The following is a 25,231-nucleotide window of genomic DNA, read 5'->3' as shown; positions in this document are numbered from 1 at the left end:
TAATGTGTCAGACTTTGATATGTATCAAAGATGTGAAATTGATGAGTATAAAGAATAAATCTTTGTTGAGGGCATAGGTTTTTATAAGTGGAAAAAAAATCATGAACTGCTAATGCATCACTTCAACTCAAAGAAATGAGCATTGAACAATTCTTGTGTATGCTTACTTAACCAGAGACCCACTCCACCAGATCTTGGTAAATCCCTGCGTTTTCTATGCAGCATGGTGTGGGGTGCATAGGATTGCAACTGTAATTTGTAGTGTTACTTTTTGCACTGTTGAAGACAACCACTGAGACTTTTTGGTTTGTGTTCTGTGATCTGCTTAATGCTTTGTTAATGGTTCTGATTTGACTGAAATATAGGGTTTGTCAGAGGTGATGGCTGTGAATTTTATTTGTGACAAGTAGCCCTCAGTGAGAAGTGGAAGCCACAGAGAAGTGAGTACTGTTAGCTTTGTTTGGTTTTGCAAACAGCCTAGGATAGAAAAAAAAGCTGCCGGAACCCCAAGATTATTGGTATGAGGAACTATGTAAAAAAGTTGAGCAACTGATTGAACTGGCCATGGCCAAATGACTGAAGGTCTTTTTCTGTGAAGCAATGGTAGAATGACATAAATGCAAGGAAGACCGAAGACTGAAGTCAGGGAGAGTGATAAAGAGAAAATGTAAGACGGTGGTTGAGGAGTGAGGTGTTTTAAAAGAAGTGAGAGAATTCTTAGCTTACTTGAGTTCAGTATTTCATAGTGGCAGATAGCTTTAGAAACTGTAGAGTGACAAGTGGTTTTGAAAGGTTAAGAGACCCTGCCAGTTAGGAAGGGTAACCAGTGTATGGTAAATGTGGGCAGCCAGGCATGCCTACATGCTGCTGGTGGCACAGACTTTTTAGCCTGATACCCTCGAAAGAAGCATTTGAATGTGTTTATGTGGTATCACTAGTGACTGCTCTTGTGCTCCTGTTAAGGCTTACCTCATCTCTTAAATGGTCATTACGCACGTACTTAAAAGGTTGAGAATGTGAGAGGAGCAGAGTTCAAATGAACATGGAAGTAATGAACTCTGCTTTTATAAAGAAAGCTATGCAATTATAAGGGTTGCTCAACTTTCCCCTTAATAGTTATTGGGCTCTTTTTAAATGACGATGCATCACAGCAAGTTTAAAAGATCCTACTAGGAAAGTGCTAATACTGATTTTCATGATTTGGAGAAACACAAAAATTTCCTTGAGTTCTATAGAAAAAGTCTTTAAAAATGTAAAAGTAATTTAGATGCCTTCTTTAACTTACCAACTAGGGGTCTGTAGGCAAAAGCTTCAGCTTTGCTGTTCATAGGGAATTGATCTCTGAATTGTATTTTTCTCAAATGTAATCTTTAGGTCAGGTTCAGGTATTTTTGATTGTTTTTAGGATATGCTGTATAGTGCCCTGCTGCTTTGTTTTGTATTTAGTTTTTGTATCCTTTGAGCAATTTTTTTACGTCTCTGAAATAAGAACTCTAAAATCAAAACATTGCTGTCTTGGAGTTTCAACAGCTTGGGCAACAGCAGTTCCCATTTCAGGTCTGGTGTTTGATCGTGGGCTGTGTTTTATTTACAGTGTTCTTAGCACAGAGTGCGCTGAAATAAGATCAGGGAAAACTATCTCATAGTTTTAACATACATGTTGTGAAGCAAGATTCTTTACGCGTTACTTGATGAAAAACATGCTGTTGGTTTTCTACTTTAACAGCTCTTATTTTCTTAAAAGAATACGAAGTCGTGACTTAAGGTAATTTTTAATGTAGAAAGTGATTCTGATATAAACCAAATGTAAGGACTTAAAGAGCACAGTTGCCTGTCCAGAAGGAACTTACCATAAGATAACTTGCACAGCAGCAACTTTAGATAGCAGAAAATGGAGGAAGTTGCAACAGGAAGATGTTAATTCTAGGCCTGGAGGAGGTGAAACCTTGTTAGTGCATCCTGGGTAATGCATCCAAAGATTCCTGCTGTAGCAAAGGGTGTGAAAGAAGGCAACTGCTCATAGAGTTATCATCAGTCAAACACAGATCTCAAGGGGGTATGCTGCTATGCTGTGTGCAACTTTTACATTGGACTTCTGGAGGAGGGCAGACTTTGACCTGTTCAGGAGACTTATTCAGAGAGTTCCTTGGGAAGCAGCCCTTAAAAGGAGTTCAGGAAAGGTGGGCATGCTTCAAAGCAGAGATCTTGAGGGCGCAGGAACAGACTGTCCTTGTATGCTGAAAGATGAGTCAATGAGGCAAATGTCCAGCCTGGATGGGCAGCAATGTTTTGAAGGAACTCAGGAATAAAAAGAGGATGTCTCGTCTTTGGAAGGAGGGTCACGTTTCTCAGGAAATATTTAAGGGACTTGCTAGGGCATGTAGGGAAAAAACTGGGGAGGACAAAGCTCAGTTTGAACTTAATTTGGCAACTTTTGTAGGAGATAGTAACAAATGTTTTTGCAAATATATTATATGAATGGTAAAAGGAAGGGTAAGACCAACCTTTGTTCGCTATTGGATGCAGAAGAGAACTTAGTAACTTCAGATGAGGAGAAGGCAGAGGTGCTTAACACCTTCTTTTCCTCAGTCTTTAGTGGGAAGATGGCTTGTCCTCCGGACAACTGTCCTCTTGGGTTAGTAGATGGTGTCAGGGAGCAGAATGGTCCCCCTGTTATCCAAGAGGAGGCAGTCAGATACCTGCTGAGATGCTTGGATGTTCATAAATCTATGGGACCAGATTGGATCCATGCCAGTCTGATGAGGGGGCTGGCAGATGAGCTTGCAAAGCTTCTCTCCATCATTTGCCAACAGTCCTGGCTCTCTGGTGAGGTTCCAGATGGCTGGAAGCTGGCCAGTGTGACACCCATCCACAAAAAGGGTGGGAAGGAGGATCCTGATAATTTTAGGCCAGTTAGCCTGACCTCAGTACCTGGTAAGGTAATGGCCAACTGCTGTTTATGTTGGGTGTCATCATGCAGCCCTTACAGGATGGCCAGGGTATCAGACCCAGCCAATACAGCGGGGGTAGGTCGTGTTTCACTGACCTGGTCTCCTTTTATGACCAGGCGACCTGCCTGGTGGGTGCTGGAAAAGGTGGTGGATGTTGTCTATTTGGATTTCAGCAAGGCCTTTGACACTATTCCCACAGCACACTCCTGGGAAAGCTGGTAGCCCAGGGCTTGGACAGGAGCACTCCTTGCTGAGTTAGGAACTGGCTGGATGGCTGGGCCCAGAGAGTGGTGGTGAATGGTGCTGCATCCAGTTGGGGGCCAGTCATCAGTTGTGTCCCTCAGGGGTCTGTGATCCCATCTGGTCCCATAGATTTATGAACATCCAAGCATGTCAGCAGTTTGATATTTTTATTGATGACATGGATGAGGGTGTTGAGTCTTTCATGGTAAATTTGCAGACACTAAGACTGGGAGCTTGACTCTAAGCTGGGATCATGTGTCAATCTGTTGTAGAGGGTAGGATGGCTCTGCAGAGAGACCTGGAATGGTTGGATGGATGGGCAGAGTCTAACAAGGTGAAGTTTTATAAGTCCAAGTGCTGAGTCCTGCATTTTGGCCACAATAACCCCCTGCAGCATTAATAGGCTGGGGACAGTGTGGCTGGACAGTGCCCAGGCAGAAAGGGACCTGCGGGTGCTGGTCCACAGCCAGCTGAACATGAGCCAGCAGTGTGCCCTGGTGGCCAAGAAGGCCAATGCCATCCTGGCCTGGATCAGGAATAGAGTGGCCAGCAGAAGAAGGGAGGTCATTCTTCCCCTGCAGTCAGCACTGATCATGCCACACCAGTGTGCAGTGTGCTGTGTTGAGTCCTGTGTCCAGCTCTGGACCTCTCAGTTTGGGAAGGACATTGAGACACTTGAGCACATCCAGAGGAGGGCAGTGAGGCTGGTGAGGGGCTTGGAACACAAACCCTCTGAGGAACAGCTGAGGGAGCTGGGGGTGTTTAGCCTAGAGAAAAGAGACTCGGGGGTGACCTTATCACTCTCTACAACTTCCTGAAAGGTGGCTGCAGTCAGGTAGGGGTTGTTCTCTTTCTCCAGACAGCAGCTGACAGAATGAGAGGACAGTCTCAAGCTGCGCCAATGGAAATACAGGCTGGATGTTAGGAAAAAGCTTTTTACAGAAAGGATGATAAAGTACTTGGAATCATCTGCCTCAGGAGATGTAGTCACCATCCCTGGATGTGTTTAAAAAAAGACTGGATGTGGCACTCAGTGCCATGGTCTAGTTGAGGTGTTAAGGCATGGGTTGGACTCAGTGATTTTAAAGGTCTCTTCCAACCCAGGAATTCTGTGTGCTTCTGTGTGTGAACTTGGGCTGTATAGGTGGTACCCCTGGAAGAACGACTTGGGGATGCCCACCACCAAGAAGCCCAGAGTGAGGAAGGACCCATGGGACACCACTGGATCCTTCTCCCTATCTTCCTCCACCCTTCTCCAAAGGTGTACTCTGTCCCCTGAAGAAATAGAGTATGGGCCCAATGGACTGTGTTTGCATGAGAACCTTTTGTATGAGAGCTGGTTTCTGTTTTGCATGAGATCCTTTTATGGTGAAGATACAAACCCTCAGTGACTGGATGAGTTATGTGTTGAGAAACCTTAACTTGCAAGTCCAAAAAAGTGTCAAAATGGGCTTTAGATATGTTATTATTAAGGGAGCAAGGTATGTGGAATGTTAAATCTTAATAAAACTGAATGTTGTATCACTGTTCACAATGTGGTGGCATTGACTGAAGAATCCCAAGGCAGAATTAAAAGAACTTGCTACCAATTGCTCCAAGGCCGAGATAGTTTTCTAGGAGTTAGCTCCAATTCCTGGATTATGTCATTACTTTGATCCTTGGGACTCAGGGTAGGGGAAGTGGCTAGTGAGACTTGGGTTGATGATTGCTGTTGGATTTGCATTTTTGGATCTGAATTATTTGGATAGCTATTGTACATTGTATGACTGCTCATGTAACTGCTTCTGTCTTTTCTCCTACTGCTTCGTATACATCACCCTTGTGGCTACTTATGAGCTGAAGAGCAAAGTCCCTGGAGGGCAGTATTTGAGCCACAGAGTGTAAGGTGTAAGGACTTAAAGAGGACAGTTCCCTGTCTCAGACTGTCAAGGCCACAGGAGGTACTTGTCTGTAAAATAAGGCATCACAGTGAAAACTCCAGGTCAGGGACAGAAGGAGAGAATTTGCAACAGGAAGATGCTAATTCTAGGCTTGTCAGAGGCGAGATCTGATTAGCACATCACGACAAAAATTCCCACTGTAGTAAAATATATGGGAAGCAACTGCTAGTATACATACCACCAGTAAAAGAGCATTCCAATACAAAATCTTCTATATTCTCCCATACTCCCTCCCTTGTTAACAGTTAAGGCACATTTAAACTTCTGATCTGTAATTTTTCATCATTATTCTATGATTTTTATTTCACACTTTTCCTAATTTTGGCTAGGACAGAGTTAATTTCATCACAGTTACCATGAGGGAGATGGAGCCTGGAGCTGTGTGGGCAGGGCCAAGTTATTTTATAGCACCCACATCATTATTAGAGGGCATGGCTTTAAATTGGAGAAAAAGGGAACATGATGCAGAACAGCCATTACTTTGTTCTGTTTTTCCAGGAGAGCAAAGTAGCCAACAGAGTAGTATGTGGGCAGTCCAGCTGGGGCATTTGTACATTGTGGTTTTTGTCTTAAGCCTGGCGAAGGAACACAGGTGGAGAACACAGAATCACGGAATGAGCTGGACTGGAAAAGACCTTTTGAGATTATCAAGTTTAACCTATGGCCTAAGATCTCCTCATCAACTAAACCATGGCACAGAGTGCCACATCTAGTCTTTTTTAAAACACATCCAGGGATGGTGATTCCACCACTTCCTTGGGCAGACGATTCCAGTGCCCAGTCAGTTTTTTAGGGAAAATTTTTTTACTAATGTCTAACTTGAACTTCGCCTGGTGCAGCTTAAGACTGTTTCCTCTTGTTCTTGTGAGAGAAGAGACCGACGCCCCAGGTAGCTCCAGCCACCCTTCTGGAAGTTGTAGAGAATGATAAGGTCACCCTTGAGCCTCCTTTTGTCCAGGCCAAATATCCCCAGCTCCCTCAGCTGTTCTTCATAGGGCTTGTGTTCCAAGCTCTTCACCAGCCTTATCATCCATCTTCTGGATGGATTCAGGTATCTCAATGTCCTTCCTAAACTTCCCAAGACAATTTGTCTACCATTGTTTTTCATTGTCTTGGGCTCAGGGAAGAAGATGGTAGCTGTGGTAATGTCTGCAATATTCTCCTTTGTCTAAGGAATCTGTGTGTCACTGGACATGGTAAGACTGGGTCGGTTGGACATCTATAAGCATTTTTTGCATGTGATCACCCTCTTTTATACACTTGTTATTAGTATTGTTGCTACTACTGTTTGTGTTCCTTAGCTCATTGCTGCTTTTCTAATGAATTATTGTCTCAATCCATAATCTCTGCCTTTTTGTCCCTTTCTCTTGAGCAGTTGGAGAAAAGGAAGTGGTATTTTGGAGCTTAATTTCCATCTGGGTTTGAGCTACGAGAGCCCTCAAAAAGAAAACCTTTTATGAAAAGAATCTCTGTGCATTGAGCTTACATTTATGTGAACCTCTAGAGCAGGGTTTCCTTACAATAACTGCATATTAAAGTTTCCTACACAGTGATTTCTTGAAGTATGTGGACAGATAATGGCAAGTTAACAATGGAGCTTTTCACAGGTTATATTGAGATTTTTACCTGTGTGCAAGGAGCTGATAATTCCAGGTCTCTAATGGATTGTATTTCAATCTCTGGTTTTGTTTGCTAGTATTCTTTAAGCAATTTGTAGTAAGGTTTTTTTTTTTTTTTTCATTTCCCCATTATTAAAAAAAAAACAAAAAAACCAAAAATCAAACAAAAGGAAAAAAACCCCAAAACCTGAGCAGCCTGAGCCTTTGTAACCCTGAAGCTAAAAAGTAGTTCTTTTGTGGTCATACATATTTACTATTTTGTTTTGTTTTCAAGTATGTTGAAAATGTTACCTTCTACACTAAAGGACCCACAAAGAAAGCAAGCTGGATGATCTTTCTAAGGAGTACACAAATGACAGGTGAAAACAGTAGCATTCTTGAGGCCAGAATTCCACATTCATGTTTACTATATCATGAGGTGTGGCATACAATATCAGGCAAGTCAGGAGAATCATGATGACATAATCTTAATTCGTAGTTGCCCGGAAAGTAAGAAACGATTCTTTGTATGCAGTAGGATTTAGACACTTCAGAAAGTGACTCCTTGGTATATTTTAGAAGAGTAGGCATTGGATTCTCGATACCTAACCTTTCAGGAAAGTATTTCTTGCTGTTTGGAAAGACCTTTACTCCTAAAGCTGAACTTCAATAATCAATTTCAGTGATGGTGGCACTAGTTAGGTCTATTGACTCTTATCTTGGGCTGGAAAACATTTGGGAAGTTTCACATTTGACAGGCACTTTTTCACCTATGGATTTTACTCATTTTAAACTACAATACATATTTATATGTGAACATTTTTCAAATCTGAAATTGATTTTTCTCCCAGTAATCCAGGGCTTTTCAAGTAACATCCGCTCCTGCCATCAAATGTGATATGATGTGTTCTTCCTGTAATTTTAAGCAGTTCTCCTGCATGATAGACTCTTAACGTGATTACACTGTGTTTTGGATGTTTGTTTGGTGTTTCTCAGTAGAGTGAAAGGTCATGTTTCCTTGGGTTTTTTGTTTTTTCATGCTCTTAATGGATGGGTGCTCTAATGCAGATAAGAAGACTCTTATTTTTAGTACCTTGAATCTCCCACAATGATGAGGGATATTACAAATATATGTGCATACAAATATATGTAAGCATAAGGGTATGCTAAAATATGTGTATATGTAGACACTAAAAATTACTTATAAGCTTGGAGAAAACAACATCTTTTTATCATTCAGCCTATCAGAACAAGCTGCATTCTAACATGGGGACTGAGAATCCGGTTCCCTCCTGACTTCTCCACTGGTGCTTTTATTGCAATTTAGAAGTGTAGTGACTGAGTTCTGAAAATTAGTCTTGCAAGGTAATACTCTGATCCTATAAAGGTATTATTAAGTCTCTGAAATTAAAAAAGTTAATTAAGTTTGTTTAAAGTTTGTTAATGAAGATTTTACTGCTGTCTTTACAAATTAACCCAAATATACACTGTCAGAGTTTATTTCAAGTTACACCCATTGTAATGCTTAATTGGATTAAGTGAGAGAGGCTGCTTTAATGATCTAACATGAAGGAAATGCAATGGAAGTAAAGAACAAACTGTACTGAGTTCTCTAACAGCTACATTTTGCTAATTGAGAAAGTAAAAAGGCTGGATAGGAAACAATGGAAATTGAAATTTTAGGGTTTCTCTCTGGCTGTTCTTTCCATTCATCTTTATTTTTCATGTGTGTAAGAACTTTCAACTGCAGTATTCACAGGTTACCATCTACATGTGATCTTGTAAGACTATACTAATATTTCAAGTTAATGAACTAAACCAGAATAAATCCACCTTTCACCTTGATTGCCATTCCTAACTATAGAAGAGCTGTGGTAAGGACATGTGCTGAAAGATGATAGATTTAATGAAACTTGCTCAAACTGTTGCCTGAGATAGCAGCATTCTGAAAGAATAGTATCCTTTTTAAAGCTACCCATGTAATTCTAAACCTTTACCCATGTAATTCTTCAATGTAATTACTGTTCATAGTTATTGTTCTGCTATAGTGTTACCAAATTTTTTTAGGATTCCTAAGATATGTCAGCTTTCCTGTTTTCACTCTTGTCTTCATAACTGTGGTGATTTAACACCATCTGGAAACTATAGTCCAAATAAGCCACGTCTCTTCTCCCTGCCCTTCTAGTAAGAGAGGAGGAAAAGGCAGATGCTGTGGGTTGACATAACATTTACTGAAAGCAAACGAGCGGAATAGGAAACATACAGTGATAGCAGCAATGCTGATAACAAAAGTATAGGAAATGAGAAGGCTTTACAGAGAAAAACAAGTGTTCACCACCATGACTTAGCTTTGCCTGGACACCGGGGTAAAGACAAAATGGCAGCTGTTCCTGCACTCAGTGCTGTATGGTTTCCCTGGACAAAGACAAGATGTCAGGTGCTCTTCATGCCCAGCTTTTCCTGTCCCCAAGCCCAAGACAACAGAAAACAATGGCAGAAAAACCCCCGAAAGCAAGACCATCCATGTCACACTGCACCACTCGTGGCTTCTTGAACCAGTGACACTACTTTTGACATCTCCACTCAACTCCTCTGGACTACACTGTTCTTGGCACCCAGAGCCACAGTTTCCTGAGGGAATGTTCTTGTCATTTGTTTCCAGTCATGCTTACTTCAGCTTTCAGTAGAGTCAGCTGTTGGGATCCCCCTGTCACTCCAGAAATAGAGATGGATTCTGCCCCTAGATACCTTGATGGCATCAGGGTACATAGTGTGTTGGTGCCAACTAAAGCCTTACATTCTTATGGGTCTAATGTGCCAGGGCATCAGATCCACATTCCTGTAGATGTGATCATTCCTTTCCCCCTCCTGTTTAGAGGCAGGGCATCTCCTGGTCTGCCTCTAAACAGGAGGTACTTGTACTGATCATGGTACTTGTTCATTCTTGTAAATATGACCTGGAAGTCCCTTCAGGAGGATCAGAAATAACATCAGCCTTTTTAATATCTCTGAGATCTTGCCCAAGGAAAACTGGAGCTGCATTTATTATCAAAGATTTTAATGTGGTCTTTATCCTTCATCTCAACAGAAGTGCTGCTAGAGCAGAGGTGGGTTTTCTGTCCCACTTCCTCACATATTCTCAGTGGTCATGCATCTAGATCCAGATTACCTTGTGGTGTGTACGCACTCCTCTAGCTGGGGAGCATCTGCTGCCTAATAGCAGGAGCTCTGATCTGTACTGGCAGGGCATGGGACATTTCCTCCTTAAAATTTGGGTAGTCTTTTTAAAATTGTTGTTGGTCCTCCTTTATTTCCCCATTACATTGTTGTGAGTCCTTGCACAATCATTTCACAGGTGAGATACAGTCCTGTATTGGGATGGAGATAGTTTCTTTATATAGCTGGAGTTTGGTAGCCAAATTGTTTTTTATTTTTTCTCCTTCCCTCTATGATTTCTCTGCCAGTGAGTTGGCATGTGACACTGGCACGCTCTGTAGGAACTTCACCACATGTTCTGTGTACCTTGGATGTCGTCTATATTTATAGGGACTGCTCATTATTTGAATCTTTACAGATTACCTCCATTACAACTATTTCTCTCAGGTACTGGATACCTTGCCTCCATGGTGTTCCACTTGTGTTGGTGCACTAAAAGGTGAACTTCAACTGTGCTAAAATACCTCTCTATCAGACTTGACAGGAGTTACTTGCAGAGACTGAGAGTTTCTGCAAGTAAATTCCTCAGGTCAATGCCTGCAGTCCAGGACAGGGATCCTAATTGCTTGGCTTCATTGCCATCTAACGTTGCACCATTTGCCACAATATCCCAGCATCAAACAGCCATGCCAGTAGGGCTCACCAGGCTGGTGGCTGTAATCTTTTTTGTGTATCTCAGGGCTCACCCATGGATATGGATCCAGGGATTTTGTACAGCCCTGTGTCTTCCTCTGGTTTTATGGGTCCTCATCCCTCACCATGTGAATTGATTGTTCTTGAATTTTTTCTTCTTAACAGGGGCAGCTGCTACAGGCATGGGTTGTTCCTCTGGTTCAGCTGCAGTTTGAGTCGCCTTGCTGCCTGTTGCTCTGCTTTCCTCTCCTTCCCCTGGGCATGTTGTCAGACACACAAGCAGTGTCTGACTAGTGTCAGCAAGTTGCATAACTTTGCACCTCTCTAGAGCTGTCACAGCATTGTTTTTCAAATATTTTGCCACTTTATCACCCCTCTATTTTTCAGGGGTGAACTTCCAAACCTCTGGAGCAGCATACTCCTTTAAAAGGTGGCTTATTTTCTCCACCATCCCATACTACTCAGAAATGTTCAGCTCCAGGGCAGTTCACTGAACAGCTTCCCTAAATGTGTCTATGCTGACTCAAAACATTGTGTAGACATAATTTATTCTAAATTTAACTTATTCTAGACTGCACTATAAGAAATTTGGCAGACATTTCAATTTGAATACCTTTAACATCCCCATGGAATTCAAGATTCTCAAAAACTGTTGTAGGAGTCCCAAAGGAGGAAAAAGGGGTGAAAGGCTGAGAAAAATCATTGTTCTCTGGCTCCTCTACAGACTGGGTACTATTATTAATGAATCCTCAGAGGTAGCAGCTCAGGCCAGGATAGGTGAACAGCACTGAACACACATCCCAGATGACCTTTATTGCCATTAATGTTATCATGTCACACAGTACAGCAACAAAGCAATCCTGATCCTTCTCCCTACTCCATAAAAATAACATCATGGGGAGCATGTATAGGAGTATATGCAGGGTTAAATATCACACCTCCATGAACAAATAGAGCAGCTCTAACTAGAGAGTTCTAGACCTAATAAGACAGATTCTTGGATCAAAGTTATCTCAACCCTTTTGTGGCTCACAGTGGGCATCAGTGAATGTAGTGATTTGACCCCAGCCACAAATTAAACTCCAAATAAGCCTCTCCCCTTCTTTCCAACAAAGGCAGAGACTATGGGTTGAGATCACAATTTAGTGAAAGCGAACAGCAGTGGAATAAGAAATGCATAGTAATAAAAGCAATATTAGTAACAAAAGTATACAAGAAGAGAAGGTACATTATAGAAAAAAAAAGGTGTCCCCCACCTCCATGTAGTTCTCTTTGGCAGTGAGGACAAGGACAAGATGGCAGGCACTCCCCACAGTTGGCTCTCCCTGTCCTGCAGGCCTGAGATAATGGAAAACAATGACAGACCCCTGAAAGCAAGATCATTCACATCGTGCTGTGCTACTGCTTTGTTCCCCATGGCTGATTCCCACCCCAGTGCTTCTGCTTTTGCCCTTCTCACTCTGCCAGAGCTCGGTTCCCAGCAGCACCAGGGCTTTTAACTGCTCCGCTGGACTCAGCTGTGTTTGCCACCCAGAGCTGCACTCTCCTGAGGGACAGGAATGGATCAGGAGTGGCAAGAGCGGGCAGGGTCCGCTCAGCTGATTCCAGCAACCTCTCTGAGGAGGAGGTAAACAAAGTTGTGTCATTTCTGCGAGGTACTTACCTTTTCTTTTCCCCCATGGCTGTGCCCTGCCATGCTCATGTAGATGCTACAGAATAGCAATATAAGTCTCGCCCATGGAGTTCTCAGCTCCACCCCCTCCCTACAGCCACAAGAACTTACCAGCAAACCTTTTTATATCGTTTTTCATTATGGTAAATAACTTGCCTGTTTGTTTATGTTAAAATTTTCTAGTAAATAATTAGAAATTGCAGCGTGCTGTCTCTTGAATTTCAAAGACACCTTGTCAACAAAAGACAGTGTGCACAAATTTCAGATTCTTCTTGTCTTCTTCTGAATAATCTGCAGTTCATCACTGTGGCATTGCAATGTGGAGTTAACTTTGAATTTTGTGAGTTTATATCTGTCGTGAGAGTAGTTTGTGTTGGAAGGGGAACATCTAGTCTAACTGCCCTGCCATTGGCAGGGACTTCTTTCCCTAGACCAGGTCAAAGCACCATAGAGTTAGTACCAGTACAGTGGTATTGGGTGTGTTTGTATAAGCACACACAGTTGCACACCAGTGCTGTTCGTTTCTGTACAATTGTAGACGGCACCTCTGTGGGTAGAGGTGAAAATGCAGAGGCCATGATAGTGGAGTAGTGGATAGTGGATAGATAGAGGTAGTTGTACTTGATTTGGGGTCTTTCAGTTCATAAACATGTTTCTGAAAAGTATTATTTCTGTAGTTGTCAGCTGCAAATCACTTTTATCTTCAGATTTCATGTACTGTACTTTCTTCTCAGACATCAGAAGTTACTACCTGCATGAATTCCTGGTATAGAATAAAAGAAGTTCCTAATAACTAATATACTGATTCACCTGGTAGGATATTTAAAAAATTTGTAATTTGAGTTGCTGAATTCTTGTACCACAGGAAGGTGTTTGGGGTTTTTTTATTAGGTAACGAGAAAAGAATCCCAACAGTAACAAACTAAAAAGAGCTTTTTTTTTATTGCAATCATTATTTAGGAGAAATCCTAACAGTAAGATTGCCTTTGGAAAGGCAGGTGCAGAAGACTTGCATAGAATGATCCTTTCTGCTCATATAATAAGGATTAGGGAGTCTGAATAACAGACTAACATGCTGAATAACATTCTTCATCCAACTTGTTAGTGCTGGAATAAACTATACTACTGCTTCATATGAAACATATAGCAGTAGCTCTGAGCTAATTTATGGAAGTCACAATTGCTTACTAAGGAATTCAGCTGATGTATTTCAGTTTAGAATGATTCCTTCCCCAGAACATATTTGTGAAGTATTGGTCCTCCCCTGTGCAGCTAGCAGTGGAAGTTCTCAGTGAGTTGTATATTTAGATAGTGAAGTAAAAATATTGAAGCCCACCAGGTGGTGCCAGAAGGCGTGATCTTATCGCTGGTGGCTCTGACAGCTGGAACAGACCTGAGAAAGTGCAAGCCTGCCACTTTTGGCAGAAATTGTATTGTCTAAATGCAAGCAATGCAAGCAATTGCCCTTCCTCTCCTTCCAAACTTTTCTACCCCTAAAGCATTTTCCTCATCAAATACTTCTGTCTGTGGTCATGATGGTAAAATTTAAATATGCTGGTTAGGAGTGAGGCACTTAAAATTGTGATGCTTGCTGTCAGCATTAGTTATCATTGGTTTTGTCTGTTAATATCCCTCTTCAGTGAATAGCAGAGCCATGAAGCTTTCACTAAACAGCACTGTGCCATGTGTTGCAGTGAAATCCATGCAATTTTTTGGAAAAAGAGACATGCATGTTAAGTAAAATTTAAGCTAGATAATTATTTTAGGTGGTTACACTTATTTTCTTGGGGTTAAAAGCACATATAAGTATTTTAATGTTTGTAAACAATTAAGTTTTTAGAAAGCGGATAAGATATTTCACAGTAAGGGGTCTGTGCATGTTGTTTTTTCCATAATTTCCCATTATACTGCAAAAAAATTTTTTTTCATGGCTTTTTATTTTTTCCTCTCCTTATGTCATGTTTTTCTGCCTATTTTGATAGTATGAATCCACTATTCTCAAATAGAAGTGTTATGATTGACAATTTGTGATGCTAGTGTTTTTAATCTAACACTTAATAGCCTCTGAAACACTCTGCAATAATTAGACTACTATCAGACGAAGTAGTCATCAATTTCCACCCTTTTCCTAAAGAGTGCTTTTGTGTAGAAAGGCTTGTAAAAACAGATGAGCAATACACCTGGGCTGGTGAGTGGCAGCTCACAAGTCAAAACAATTTCTGTCTTTTAAGTGAAACCTGCTGCTGTACTGATCATCACCTGTGCTGTTAGGTGTTGGGGAAATGGGTGTCTGACAAGTAGGCTTCTCTTTGGGAAGTTACTGGCAGTCTGTAAAGTCGCTTTGGATGTGTCACTTTGTATCCAAAAACACCCTACTTATGTTGGGTTTACTTTAGTGTACCTGCCACTATCAAAAGAAGGACTTTAGAAAGTTATGTTTCATAGGCCTTCTTACATATTGCCAAACAAGGAATATCTGCTCTTTCTACACAGAACAGATTATTGTGACTGAGTGCATCAGAAGTGTGTTTTGATTTTGTGTTTCCTATCTTTATGTGAAGCATGAGATTTCTTGAGACTTGCAGTAGAAGATTTTTTCATTTTATGAGTTAATTATCTTCTCTTTATGATTTTCCATATCAGGACACCAAGATATTTGCATGTTGGCATTAAGTCTGATATTTTGTCATTTATCACTTTTAAGAACCCTAAGTTGTACAGGGTTTAGTGTATTTGTAATCAAATTAGTAAGACTTACATATTCTTAAAATTCAAAGTGCTCTTAAAGTACATCAGTTGTTTTCAGAAAACGAGGTTTTATGCCTTATTGTTAGTAACTTCAGAACTGTCACTATGCAAGTGAAATGTATTGAATTCAGAATACTAGTGTTAGGAAAGCAGAGTTTCATCTTCAGTAGGGCTTTGAACTGATAACAGTTACTTGCTAAGTTTCTTGAAAATCAGTTTAAACAGCTGGATCTGGTTTTAACTTCAGCAGGCTTGTGTCCATCCATTGGTTCAGAGAGCATAGTGAAGCACTTTACTAAGTGCTAGCAAATGAACTATGACTTTAAAAGGATTATGAATAAATTTTCTGTCTCCGAAGCATGATTCCAAATTTGGGGCATAGTAATGATTGGGGATATTCTATTAAAAAAAACTTAACTGGTAGAAAACCATATATTTTGTTGTGGTTTAGTTATTTTTCTATACATCACTGCATAAGCAGTGCAATAAAAATATCTAGTACTTTATATTTTTACTATGAATTGGAAATCTTATGAGGGAGAAGTGTGTAATATTGGTGTTACAAAATACTTCCCATTAATAACAGTTCAAGAGCTTACTGTAAAAGGGTGTATTATTTTCTACATCTGAAGAATTCTCACATTTTGTGGGTTTGTGAAGGTGGTGATGGTGATTTGGTTTATGTTTTGGAGAGATTGTTCTTGTAGTTTTGTGGGGGCTTTTAGATCAGAAGATATAATACAAGATTACAGTTACTTCTTAGCTAATAGATTTTCTGGAGGAGAATAGTTACCGCTTGTATTTTTATGTGGTGCCTGTGAGACGAGTATGGTAGTATATCACAGCAGTGCTATGAATCTAGAGTTGGTTTTTCATAATCTGTGATGCTTCTATATTAATGTGTTTTCGTCTGTAGGAGAATACATCTCAATTCAGTAGAAAAATAATCGTTATGCTATATTTCTAGTAAAGTAGTTAAGCAAACTAATTGCTTCCTCTTGGAATATTGTTGAATATTGTTGCCATGGTATCATTTAGCATTGTTGGGCATACACTGGTAGATTTCAGGATGAGATGAAATGTGGAAAGCTAGTATGTTTCTGTAAATATTTTTTTTTATTTCACAAGTTCTTATGAATTCCTGGCGGTAAATTGCTTAAGTTAGTTCTTTCTAAAAACTACAGATTGCTCCCTAGCGATTTTTGCTAGTTGCATTGCTCTTTGTTGCTGTATTGTTCCAAGACGTTAATGAGTACAATTAATGAAAGAATTGTCAAGTGTTAGATGTAAATGCATTTTTCTGTGTAACAGTTTTACCATACCTCAAGGTGTGTCACCTTTATGTTCCTTTATTCAGTAAGGCATTAGCTTAAGCTACATTTTTTCATTTGTTTGGATCACTAGTTAGGGGCATTCTTCTAATTTTAACACCTATATGAAAATTGACAGTTTCCAAAACTGAAGTAAAAGAGGGAAGACAGTGCTTGACTCGCAGAGTAGACAGGCCCTGTATCTCACAGATTAGCAGTGACATTTCTTAAGGAAGTGATCTCATCTCACTTGACTCTTCTGTGAGCAGCACTGAAGTAGTGAATTCTTATACATAAATGTTTCTGGCCCAGAAATGTTATCCTGAAAAAAATTAGCCTGCAATGCTTTGATTTTTTTTCCCATGGTAAAAATTCTCCATTATTAAATCCTGAAAAGGGTATTAAAAAGTTGTCCTCAGTTACCTCCCTTATCTAGAGGAATGTGATGATTAAGTGCTTTAGGAATTTGATGATCTTAGGTGGAAAGAATTGCCAGAAATTTTAAGAGATCTATGAATCATCAGATCTATGAACGATTGACCTGTTCAACGAATTGCTGGTAAAGCAGTGAAATCAGTGCTTTTAAAAGCTTTTGTGTTGCATTTTTTTTCAGTAGTCTTTTTTAAACTTCTGTGAGGCAAAGTTATTCTGCTATGTGACTGGGAGCGTGTTATTTCTAACCAAATAGATTGGTTAGATTGTTTGACTGGTATTTTAACCAAGTAGAGGTAGTACAGTTTCTCTAAATTAGTAGTCATATCCCCTTGTGTTAAGCTCAATGCTTTTTAAGAAGCTTTCCTTTCTCTTTGTAATTGACATAGTGACCTGGAAATTTACTGTGATTAGGAGATAAAAGTAGCAGCCCTTGTATTTGTTTAGCCATATATGTCCTGTGTTGCTGAATGTTTTCAGAATACCAGATTGTGAAGGAATATCCTGTTGCATATGAAAACAAACATTAAAGTGTGACTTGGTTAAGATGGTATATTTTTGTTTCAAAATCAAGCTATTTATAAACTTCATGTGTTTTGTTTTTCAGAGTACTGTAATTGAAAGAGCATCTTCTACAGTTGAAGAACAAGTTGTTGATTGAATGGTGGATTAATAAGTGGTTGTCTCATCCTAAGACTAAAAAGAAGATATCCTGGAAGTTAGAAAGAACTGGATTTTCACCCTAGTCCAGCAGCTTTGCTGCTCACTTAAACACAGATGAATGAAGACCCCATTTGGAAAATCACCAGGTCAGCGGTCCAGAGCTGATGCAGGTGAGGTGTTCTTTATGAATGGTTTTCTTTGCTTTTAATGGATGAAAAGTGTTCTTACTTTACTGACTTTTTAAATAGGTGAATGATTTTCTGCAGATATTAATAATTTGAGGTGTCATCATTCCTGTTTTAAAAGAAAATTTGCTTTTATTCTAGAAGATCATGGCTTGAAAAGACAAACTGAAAAATTAAGTAGTAGATTTAAATGTAAATGTAGCAGTACAGATGTGACCATCCTATTTTGTGTTGTGTCAAAAGTTATTTATCAGTGACCTGTGTGGGGAAAGCAACATAATTTTTTATCACCAACCATTTTGAATTGTAGCTTTTATGAAACTCTCAAGAAACCAACTGACAAGTGTCATTGGAAAAGCTCAGTTAACTTTTTAAATACCTAAGCAATAGACGATTTGGGTGCCTCCAAATGCACATTTGATTCATTGAAAACTGGAACTGATACTGGAGGATTTTTCAGTAACCCTTTGGAAATTTTCAAATTTATATTTTACCTGAGACTGTTAAAATTTGCTGTCGCTTATTTGAAACAAGTACTGATTGCAAAAGTATGCAGGTATCTTTCAAGAAGGAGCTACAGGTTTCAGTGGAGACATCCAGTGCAAAGTCTTCAATACTTGGTTCAGTGGCCAAATGGAGACAGTGATGATTGGAGCTCCTCAGGTGTCAGTATTGGGAGCAGCATTGTTTAACTTCTTTTTCAGTGGTAGGGATGGTGGGATTGGGTGCCATCTCAGCAAGTTTGCTGATGACACCAAGCTGTGTGTTGCAGTCAGCATGCTGGAGGGAAGGAATGCTATCCAGAATAATCTGGACAGGATTGAGAGGTGGGCCCTGCATGCCTTGTGAGGTTCAATAATGCCAAGTGCAAGGTGCTTCATCTGCTCTGGGGCAATTCCAAGCACAAATATATCCTGGACAGAGAATGGACTGAGGGCAGCATTGGCAAGAAGGATTTGGGGGTGTTGGCAGATATGAAGCTCAACATGACCCATCAGGGTCACGGTCACACAGTCACACTCACAGCCCCAATGGCCTCTCACATCCTGGGCTGCATCAAAAGCAGCATGACAAGCTGGTTGAGGGATGCATTACTGCCTTTCTAGTCCACTCCATGAGACACCACCTGGAGTACTGCATCCAGCTCTGGGGCTCCTTATGTAAGAATGATGTGGATAAGTTGGAATGAGTCCAGAGAAAGGCTTTGAGGCCTGGAGCACCTCTCCCACAAGGACAGGTTTCAGGAGCTGTGGTTGTTCAGCCTGGAGAGAGAAGGCTTCAAGGTGACCTAATCATGGCCTGCTGATACCTGAAGGGGACTTAAAGTTGTAGAGTAGCTATTTACTTCTATTTATTTATTTCTCTTGTCTTGTCATTACAAGAAGCTCTTGTGATGACAGGACAAGAGAAATTGGCTTCAAACTGAAAGAGAGTAGGTCCAGAGGATGGCCATGAGTGACTGAAGGGCTGGAGCTCCTCTCATGAGAAAAGGCTGAGAGTTGCAGTTGTTCAGTCAGGAAAAGAGGAGGCTCCAGGAAGTGCAACCTTTTCATTTTTAAGTGGGACTTACAAGGAAGATAGAGAAAGGCTATTTGCCACAACCTTCAGTGACAGTACATGGAGTAATTGTTTTAAACAGAGAGTATAGTTAGGTTTGAGTATACAGAAGAAATTTTTTACAATGAGTAGATATGGTAAAACACAGAAACAGATTACCCAAATATGAGTGGCTCCTCATTTGGAAATATTTAAGGTTATGTTCAAAGGGATATTAAGCAACTTGATCTAGTGAAAAGTGCCTTCCCCATCATAGGGCTGAACTAGGTAAATTTAAGAGAATCTCTGAGATTACCTAGAACAGCTGTAAGAAAAAGAAGTAACTTTTAAATCAGATTTGTTGTGCTTTACAGCATTATGGATACAAATATCTTATTTACTGCCTTCCATTTTTAATGGTGGTTGCCACTTTCCAAGCAACTTTACAAACAGTAAAGTTCCAGAATAGCTACATCTTAAGTAGAAATTAGGATTTTAAGTCTTGCCTATAAAATTTTTGTCATCTGGGATTGAATAATGAAGCAGTAATATAGTCTTTATCAGGAGGAAAAATTAATAAAAGAAAAAGATACAGTGAAAGAGTGGAAGTCTATGTATTTTTTATTTGATGTGTTAATAATGTAAAATAATAAAATGGTTGGATTCTAGGAGACTTCTGGATCATGTACAGGTAGGTAGCAAAAAACAGGTGCTGGAGGTGGAGATAAACCAGTGGTAGTCTCAGGTTTTTGTATAGGGCAAAATTTGATGCATTAACAAAGCCTTTTTCGACTGACTTTGATTTCATCCTGTTGTAGGGACTTTATAATCAGTGACACTACAGGTTGGTAGCATCTTTGACAAAGACAGTTTTCAGCTGTCCTGTCTGTCTCCTCAGGAAGGAAATGCTTTTATATGTTGTTAAGTAGATGTAAAGGAAGAGGTATATGTGATTTGTGATACCTAGACTTTTGAAATCTCTCTCTCTCTGGGAAACATACTATGTATGTAGTTCCTTTTTGAGAAGCAAAGGGTAGGATTGAAAGTGGAGAAAGGAAGGCAAGATAGACATTTAATTTTTACACAACAGTAGAGTACATGGCTGCAGACTCTTGGAGTTTGTCAAAGTATAGAGTTGCTTTCCATGATCTAGTTTCCATGCATCAGACAGGTGCTCTTGACAGTGTGCCTGCCTGTCTCTCTAATTAGTGTATTGCTGTCCCAAATATAGGAGAAATACAGCCTTTAAAAAAAAATGTACAGTATATTTGATTGTAAAGTAAGATGTGATTACCCTGTGTTAACTCAATTGACCCTTCTAAATCTAATGATCACCTGTATAGTCCTATAAAAGTGAAAGGCTTGTCCTCTGGAGTCTTTCTTAGGAGTGTTCTCCCAGAGATGCAGAATCCTACTGAACTGCATGATGGTCAGGAACAATTGTAAAGCCTTTACTGGATGGTTTGAAAACATAAAAGTACTCTCTTAGTAAAGAAAACTTTTAATACATATATGAGCATATAATGAGTCATATATGAGCATTTGTATTTTTTTCACTCATAAAAGCAGGTGTAAATTGTTTCAGTATTGTTTTTATTAACTAAGGTTGGATGTGAATTGCTTAGAATTGAAAATCTTTCGATCAGAGTAATATTTTGTGCAGATTTGAAATTTGGTTTATGTCTGTACTTCTGACCTACTTCAATTAAAAGCCCTCCTTTCTTCAAACTCATGAGTTGAGGTTGAGAAATACCAGGTGTGAATCAGCACACTGAAGTGTTTCTTAGGTCCCTGAAAGTAATTTTGAAATAGTCTCCAGATATAGAATTACTGCTGTTCACACTGATGGTTCTGGAGTACAACTTTAAGACATCTAGGTTTTGCTTCCTGTTGTAAACATAGGAGATATTCAGAGAAGTAAAATATGGTTGCTGTTTTCTGGAGAGCCTGTCTGATTTTCATGGATTGCTTGGAGGGTACCAACTCATGTCACAATAGCAAAACATTGTCAGTAGCTTTCTCCCATCCTTCTTCCTGTTCTCCTATAGCCCCAGCTGAAATGACATATATATTTCCCTTGAAGCCAACATCCTGAACAATTATTTTTTTTTGGTCTTGTCATACCCTATTTCTCTATCTTTGTCTGGAGTAAAGTTCAGAAACAGGATTTCTAGTTTTGCTGTTGAATTTTAAGAGTTTAATGTAAGGGGTTAATTAGTGAGCCTCAGAAAACACAAGTATGACAAAACACCATATGACAGTTGAATTCTTAATTCTGTTGCTCTTGCCTGGAAGCTGGAGGTTGTGGTCAATTTCTATTACAAAAATATGTTTCTTGTGCTCTTAGTCCTAAAAAAATAAAATAGTTTGATATGAAAGGGACCTTTAAAAGGTCATCTTGTCCAACTCTTGCAATTAGTGGGGACATCTTCAACTAGATCAGATTTTTTTTTTTTTTAATAGAATAATCATTACTATTCTCCAAATTTGAAATCATGCTTTGGAGACAGAAAATTTTTTAATAATCCTTTTAAAGTCACAGTTCATTTGCTAGCACTTAGTAAAGTGCTTCACTATGCCCTCTGAACCAATGGATGGACACAAGCCTGCTGAAGTTGCACTAAAGACTTGGACACTTCCAGGGATGGGGCAACCACCAACTCTGGGCAACCTGTGCTAGTGTTTCACCACACTCAGGGTACAAAAACTTCTTATTTCTAATCTTCTCCATTTTAAAATCATTACCCTCTGTCCTGTTGCAACAGGTCCTGCTAAAAAGTCTGTTCATATATTTATTATAGGCCCCCTTAACCTACTGGAAGTTTGCAGTAAAGTCTCTTCTGGGCCTTCTCTTCTCCAGGCCAAACAGTCCCAACTCTCACCTTTCTTCATACAGGAGGTGCTTCAGCCCTCCAGTCATCTTCGTGGCCTTCCTGTGACCTGATTCCAGCAGGTCTGTTCAGTGCTAGGACCCCTGCATGCAGGGTTCCAGGTGGGCTCTGACCAGAGCAGAGCAGAGGGGCAGAATCCCCTCCCTGGCCCTGCTGCCCACACTGCTCTGGATGCAGCCCAGGACACGTTTGGCTTTCTGGGCTGGGAGTGTCCATGGCTGGGTCATGTCATCCACCTCCTCCATTCTTGTGGACCAAGACAAATTCAGGAGGCAGGTAGTTCAGATTTTGACCTTCTGACTAGAATATGCTAAATGTGAGGGTTCTGTGCTGCCCTCTCCCCGTGTCCAGAGCTGCTGTAGAGGACAGAGAAACTCTTGTTGCAGTTTCTACTACTGTGTAGCTGTCATGGTTCAACATAGTTTAGGTTTTAGTTAAGAAAAAAATCCATGTGCTATGGAAGTGCTTCCCTGTAGGGACCTTGGCAGCTTCCTTTTGACCTGAAAAAACCAATCAGTTGGCTAATTTGAATATTGACAGCGTGTTAAACCACTTAAAAGAGCTGAAAATATCTCTGTGGAAAACATATTTTAAAATGAACAAATCCTGGGAAAAGCTCTCTTGCTTCTAGCCAGGTAACTGGATGCTAGCTGAGCAGGCCCCACTCCACTGTGTGGCCTGGCCAGGCTGGGCCCTGCTCTGCCACCCAGCCTGGCTAGCCCAGCCTGCAGCACAGCTTGGCTGAGATTCTGCTGCCACGGAGTTCTAGCCATGGCTGGTGAGCCACACCGGCTCCATTCAGCTTCAGGTGGAGCCAAGCCAGGCTCTGTTCCGGCTGTGAGCCACCAAGCCATTCTGCTGGTGCCACAGAAAAATCACGTGGCTAAGAACAGAGATGGCTCTGCAGCCCCACGCAGAAATCAGCCCCTGCAACTGGAATTAAATGCAGCAGGGGCCAGAATACAGCCCTGCAGACTGAGTGGCCATTGCCTGGCAAAGATCATACGTATGGCTCTCCACAGGCCTGGGCAAGATATTAACATTTTTAGTGTACAGATGAAACTTGAAAAGATCAATCCTCACTCAAGTGAGAGAAAAGGAAAGGGTGAAGACACATAGAGAAAACATAGAGACACCAAGGTTAGTAAAGAAGGAGATGGGAGGAGAATGAGGAAATACCTTAGTCTTGGGCTGAAATTCTCTTGTAAGGCTATGGTGAAGATATAATTGATATATCAGCCTTTTTTCTTCCCTGTGTAACTCATGGAATGCACTGCGGGTATGTAGCATTCTAGCCACAGTGAGCAGAGGCACCAGTGTTGAAGCAAGCAGCTGTTGAAGTAGCTTAAACAGAGATAAGAGAGATGAGAAACCTTTCCCCAGAGATGGAAGAAGAAAACCTCTGTTTCCAGAGATAAAGAAACTTTGGTTTCTATACTAGAACAATTCATCCTTAAAATCGTACCCCAATAAGCTGAAATTACTAACCCATGGTGATAGTTATGGAAAAAACTACCAAAACGTGGGAGGGACTTCATGATTGCAGATTTCCAGGCAGCTGCTGTTTGTGAAAGTTAAAGCCATGAGGGAACTGTTTCTTGGGGAGAAGTCTCCATGGCATGGCAAGAGAGACTCCTCTCCCTAAGAGAACTGAAGAAAGACTATTTTAAGAGGTGGTAAACTGACTGAAATCTTAGGCTTTGTCTATTTACCTAGTCAGTGGGAAAAAAAAGAGGCTGTTGTGGGAGGTGAAGTGTTCTGAAGGTTTATTCTGATTTCTTACTATTTTTCTTTTAATTCGGTTAATAAAGTTTTCTTTATACCCTTTAAAGTTTGAGCCTGTTTTGCTCTCCTCCTAATCCTTATCTCACAGCAGAAAATAAGTAATTCTAGTGAGTAGACTGGCATTTGGCCAGCATTGGACCCACTACAGTAGCCAAGGAATTCAATTGTGTAATCTGATATATCCTTAAAAGGAGTTTACATCTCAATGAGGCCTATCTGAAATCAGACTGTGCAAATTAAGAGGGCAAATTGTGGCAAATCAGCATCTGGTTAGTACAAGAGTGTGTTTAACCTAGGATCTTCAAATACTTGCTATTGATATATTTATTAAACCAAATGCAATTACTTCATTAAACTGGGAGCTCTTTTAAGAAACTGACTTAAGATGATTAGTAGTACTTAGTTATCTGGTCTTGCCTTGGTATAGAACTCATTACATCAGTGAACAAGTTGAATCTTAGCAAAATTTGAAGATGCCAAAGTGAAAACTTAGGTGACAGCAAAATCCCATTCCCAGAGGTCAGCATAACTTCTCTATTTACTGCAAATGTTGTAGTAAATCTTCCTTCTGTGTCAATCTAGTATTTCTGTTCTTGACTTGGAAAGATAAATCCTTCATTCCTCCTTTCCTACAGGTTACACAGTCCTTGAGAGGTGGGCAGAAAGCAAATTCTTGTGCTGCATTCTGTTATTTTGCTGTGTTTTTACTTGAGCTACTTTAGCCAAAATCTTACTTTTCTCTCATTAGCTGAAAATGTAAAATGTTAAGTATGTATGTTCATCGTCTGGTCATGAAGTTTCTCAATTTTATAAGAACAGTTCTTGGATTTTAAGAAATTCCTTTTTTAAAAATAAAACATTACCATATTTTTAATATTTTTTAAATTATATAGCAGTAGAACACAGCCTTATATGCTGAGAGGTAACTGAAATTATGCTTAGAAAGTTTTTTTACAGGTTGTGATAAAGTCCTTAGATCTTACAGGATGCTAATCAAATTTTTTGTGATGCTGTTTTTGTTTTTCCAGCTAAGTTCTTGCAAATAGTCAATTTAATTATTTGGTTTTGTAACAGTCAAAAATTGCAAGTAGGATCTTTACTGCAGTAATTGACAGACAAGGCCTAATTTTTAAAACCTAAGAACATTTCAGATACCATTATTCTTGGAAATTCAGATTACTGACAATCTGATGCAAGCTTGTATTTACTAAACATAAGATTATTTTAATTATTCATTACTGCCATTCCTGTAACTTTGTGTATGCCCTCTTAAATTTTGCATACAAAAATTAAAATAGTAAAATATTTATGAAGACTTTGAATATTATTTGTACTGTCACTGCTTGACTCCTGTGTGATTCTCTTCAATATGTATATAATTCTAGATATGCTTGGAACATGCACATAGTGTAAATTTTAAAGAATTGG

The 25,231-nt window shown here is 39.9% G+C and overlaps 1 protein-coding gene across 4 annotated transcripts in view; it reads left to right on the top strand.

Moving 5' to 3' along the window:
* The window catches only part of SPIN1 (spindlin 1), a 61,990-nt gene that overhangs the window by 21,431 nt on the left and 15,328 nt on the right, over positions 1-25,231 (top strand). For all 4 annotated transcript variants that reach the window (XM_030236894.2, XM_030236893.2, XM_050986598.1 and 1 more), the window contains one exon: positions 17,351-17,576. In XM_030236894.2, the coding sequence (XP_030092754.1) occupies positions 17,525-17,576 (52 nt within the window). In that variant the 5' untranslated portion in view covers positions 17,351-17,524. The remainder of the gene's footprint in view (positions 1-17,350; positions 17,577-25,231) is intronic.

Source organism: Serinus canaria, chromosome Z (genome assembly GCF_022539315.1).
Source record: "Serinus canaria isolate serCan28SL12 chromosome Z, serCan2020, whole genome shotgun sequence".
NCBI lineage: Eukaryota > Metazoa > Chordata > Aves > Passeriformes > Fringillidae > Serinus > Serinus canaria.
This window is presented reverse-complemented; position numbering and strand designations above follow the sequence as displayed.